This window comes from Sinocyclocheilus rhinocerous, unplaced genomic scaffold (genome assembly GCF_001515625.1).
Source record: "Sinocyclocheilus rhinocerous isolate Xijiao unplaced genomic scaffold, SAMN03320098_v1.1 scaffold11057, whole genome shotgun sequence".
Taxonomy (NCBI): Eukaryota; Metazoa; Chordata; class Actinopteri; order Cypriniformes; family Cyprinidae; genus Sinocyclocheilus; species Sinocyclocheilus rhinocerous.
Window position 1 is genome coordinate 49,691 of NW_015632199.1, and position 4,339 is coordinate 54,029.

At 36.9% G+C, this 4,339-nt stretch overlaps 1 protein-coding gene and 1 long non-coding RNA gene across 2 annotated transcripts in view; both read right to left on the bottom strand.

Annotated features, from left to right (window-relative positions):
* Window positions 1-2,080, bottom strand: part of LOC107742226 (ribonuclease inhibitor-like) — a 45,340-nt gene extending 43,260 nt beyond the window's left edge. The window contains exons 1-3 of the mRNA XM_016555123.1: window positions 2,076-2,080; window positions 1,359-1,568; window positions 720-893 (exon numbers count right to left, since the gene is read on the bottom strand). Coding sequence (XP_016410609.1) covers window positions 720-893; window positions 1,359-1,568; window positions 2,076-2,080 — 389 coding nt within the window. The remainder of the gene's footprint in view (window positions 1-719; window positions 894-1,358; window positions 1,569-2,075) is intronic.
* Window positions 2,081-2,358: 278 nt separating this feature from the next.
* LOC107742225 (uncharacterized) lies at window positions 2,359-3,726 on the bottom strand. Its single transcript, XR_001640295.1, has 4 exons — window positions 3,645-3,726; window positions 3,406-3,487; window positions 3,079-3,192; window positions 2,359-2,795 (listed from the first exon to the last, which is right to left on the bottom strand). It is a non-coding gene; the product is annotated as an uncharacterized LOC107742225 (long non-coding RNA).
* Between the last annotated feature and the right edge of the window lie 613 nt (window positions 3,727-4,339).

The following is a 4,339-nucleotide window of genomic DNA, read 5'->3' on the forward strand; positions in this document are numbered from 1 at the left end:
GTGGAACTAACTGTGCCATGGGAGGCTACAATTGGTGAAGCAAATGAACGTAAAAGGCTGAAGTACTCAGACCTAATAGCCGAAGCAGTACAACGGGGCTGGCGAACCCAGTTGCTCCCCGTAGAGGTTGGGTGCAGAGGTTTTGTAGCCACGGCAACAACCAGGCTACTGAAGGGGTTGGGAGTCAGAGGACAGGCCTTACGACAAGCCGTTAGGTCACTGTCAGAGGCTGCTGAGCGAAGCAGCAACTGGCTGTGGCTAAAAAGGAAGGATCCCAAATGGGCTGCAAAATGACCTAGAGGGGTAAAAGCAGAGGGGAGTGCACCTGGGACGCCAGGTGTCACTGTTGAGCCCTTTGGAGGTGTCGTGGGCCTATCAACGAAACACCAAGGAAGGAGGGTGCCCACCTGATGACCTCAATGAAGTGATTGCCCCTACTCCCCACTCAAGATGTCAACAAAGTGCCGATTATTCTAAGGGATTGTACTATCAAGTTCTATACGCTCATCTAAAGTCAAGAGACTGAAATGTTGATTGTGTGTGAAAGTGTGTATTTCAGTGTGACTCTCAGTCCTGCAGTATCATGTTACTGAGGAGCAGCTCATGTGTTCAATCATTTACAGCTCAATCAGCTGAACTCACAGCAGCAGAAAGAGACTCAACACTTCAAACATACTTTACATTGTGTTTCATGTGTGAGAGTCAAATATAAATCTTACCACAGTTTCTCCAGTTTACAGTGAGGATTCTCCAGTCCAGCAGACAGCAGCTTGAGTCCAGAATCTCCCAGTTTATTCAGAGACAGATTCAGGTGTTTCAGGTGTGAGGGGTTTGATCTCAGAGCTGAAGCCAGAGCAGCACAACCTTCATCTGTGACACCACACTTACTCAACCTGTAGAGAACAATGACACACTCTTCACTCTCTCAGATCAGATCAGTTTAGCAGTGAATCCATTATTAAAAATAAAGTACAAACTTAAAACACAAATCAACATGTTTGATGGATCATTGGACTGAGATCTAAAAAGTGACAGAACAAAAACATGAGCCTCATTTAAGAAAGATAAATAATATTGCTTTGTTGCACAATGTCAGTGGTTTAAAAATTACAATTATTAAATTCCTTTTTTTGCAAATACATTTTTAATTATTGACAAACCTGAATAATTGATTCCTATGCCACTTCTCTGACTCTGAATCTCACGCTGTCACTGATTTGATATAAAACTTTCCTTTAACAAATTTATAAAGATGAAACACATTCAGTTCCTCTTCTGATGTCAACAACACAAAAACCACAGCTGACCACTGAGATGAAGAGAGTTTGGTTTCCTTTATTGTTCCAGATTTCAGATACTGTTGTATTTCCTCCACTAGTGAATGATCACCCAGTTCATTCAGACAGTGGAACAGATTGATGGATTTCTCTGGAGAGTCAATGGTCCTGATCTTCTTCTTGATGTACTCAACTGTTTCCTCATTGCTGTCAGAGCTGCTTCTTTTCAGCGTCATTATTTGTTGTAGGAGAATCTGAAGAGACTCCACTGACAAACCCAGAAGGAACCATCTAAAAGGGCATTAAGATATCTTTAACACTTTTTGAGTTACAGGCCTACAAACCTTGGAGAAAAAACTTGAAAAGTGCTCTTTCCCCATTTTTGAATAATCACCATTGTTTTGAAAAAAATGTTTTGTTTTGTTTTTTTCTTGAAAATATATCACAAATCACTGTGGAGCTATACATATCTAGATTATTTTTGGCAGCTGTTACAGAAACATTTTTACAATAAATATTCTGATTTGACCTTGAGAATAGATTATTCATACCCATATTATATACCCAGCTTCAATATTTCACCACTATTTATAATAATACTTGGTAATGACACTAATAGTTTTTTTCTGCCAGGAATGCAAAATCAATCAGGAGTTAATGATATTTTGAATAGAATAACGAGACAAACCTGTACATATTCAATCGCATTTGCTTCCATTTATTTTTGATCAGTGCTTTACTTCACAACATGCAAACTTTTACTCCAAAAGTGCGCACATTATGTATTCACACGTTTACCTCATATTTCTTTAAATAGAATAGAACCATAGTTTCATAATGACTCGCAGAAAGATGATTCTCTGCCGATCCATCAGTCAGTACTGCGTGATCATAATTCCCACATCACGGTGACTGTAAACTTCTGAGTTCTGTCTCATAATACATTAATGCGTCAGTTTATTATATACAATCTGCATTAGGTCACAGTAGAGTGAGTTTTGAGCAAAAACATTGTGTAATAATCTCATACTGTCACTTTCTGTAAAGCTCTGCAGATGGTCTCTAGTAAACAGGAGCGCTAACGGTTTTAGTCATTTTCAAGTCCATTTCTGATTTAATTGTTGTTTGTATTGTCATGTTGCAGTATTTTACTTGCTGATATTTTAAAAAATATATTTTTTTATTTTTGGTATTGTATATGCTCTGTTGGTGGTTGATGGAGTAACATCACCCGGGGGATATATATATTTTTTTTTATCAGAGGCAGGGATACATAGACCAGCCCCCTCCCCTACAAATCGCACCCTGTTCATCACTATTTTCTTTCTTCAGACAAAATATTAGCAAAATCTAAAATTTGAACCGAGGACCTCTGGTTGAGTTGACACGGAATTACCCATTTATATAAAAATGTACCGGAAATCAGTCTTTGTATCTCCACTCTTAAACTCTATTTTACGACCCATAGAAGCATCACTCCTCATAGACACACAGCTGGATCTCTTCTGCTGAACTGAACTATAACAGAGAGAGATTAAAGTGAATAATTTGAATTACCATATTTAACAAAGTACATCTTCATTTAATATTTAAACAATCACTTTAAAAAGCACTTCAGGATCATTTAATTTACACTATTTTATTATAAAACATGTTAAATAGAACTGAGTGCTTTCACAAATGCATCTCTCTGTGTAACACTATATGTTAAGATATCAGATAAAGATATTTAAAGATAAAGATAACACTATTTTGATAATATAAAATGACATGCTATAATAATATTTATATAAAAATGTACCTGAGATCAGTCTTTGTATCTCCACTCTTAAACTCTATTTTACGACCCATAGACGCGTCACTCCTCATAGACACACAGCTGGACTCTGCTTCTGATCTCTTCTGATGAAATGAACTATAACAAAACAGATTTAATCCTTTATAATGATAATAATTTTCTTCTACATTCTTTAAGTATTGTTCATCAAAAACACTCCATGAAGAGGCTTTTTGACCTTTTTAAATAAAATCTTAATTTTAACTTAAAAACCTCCAGACACAAAAACACGATGGAGACTCCCATCTACCCTCATTCAAGGTGATTTAATACAGTGTTTATTCAATGTACCTGCATCCTGGAGAAACATCTTCATCTGTGGATGTTTGTGTGTCATCCATGATGAAACAGAATCTGATCTGCAGCACTGACTCTGAATGGAAATGACAAACAAACACAATAATTCAGCTGAACGGATCCGGAGAGAAACAGAATCATGACACACAGCGTTCACTCAGATACACAATGTTAGAGGAAATCTGAATGCGGAAGTCCCCTGTAAAGCAGAGACCTGAGCTCTCAGCACTCACCTTATTCACACACAGATTCACAGAATCACCACCTTTCTATGAAGCAGCTACACGTAAAATCATGGCTTAGCTTTTATAAAGCTTCCTATGAAACACTTTAATATTCCGTATAGAATCGACTCTGGCTGTTTAAATGGAGAAACATCAACTCTCTATGCAACTTTTACTTTCACTTTGTGTTTGTGACGCGGACAGTGACGGCGACATCCGGTGGCCGTTTGATCCGGTTTTTCCCGAATGAACGATTACAGGCATTCAACTAGTATAGTAATAGCATACATCAGATCAAGCTTCAAGCGCGGTAGTGTTATTTTCAGCTTCAATATTAGCTGGATATTCGCCTATAGTGCGTAAGGGAGCGTCTTTAAACTCCACACACAGCGGGAAAACGTTTGTGATGTCAAATCATTCATTCGAATAACTTACACGTTTTAGCATACAAAATAATAATAAAAAACATTTATACAAAAAAAAAAAAAAAAGGAGTAGAGTTTATTAAATAATCTTAGTTGCATCTCAGTGCTCAGACTTCATCTGACCAGTAGAAATACTAACTGATTCACAACAACATCCCATAAACTTTTAATTTCCATAAACATTCCCTCTTATCTCCTATTCACGAAGATCAATCAAACATAATAAATGTTAAGTATAAAAACATAATACCAGTAATAAATGATTTAATTATTAAATAA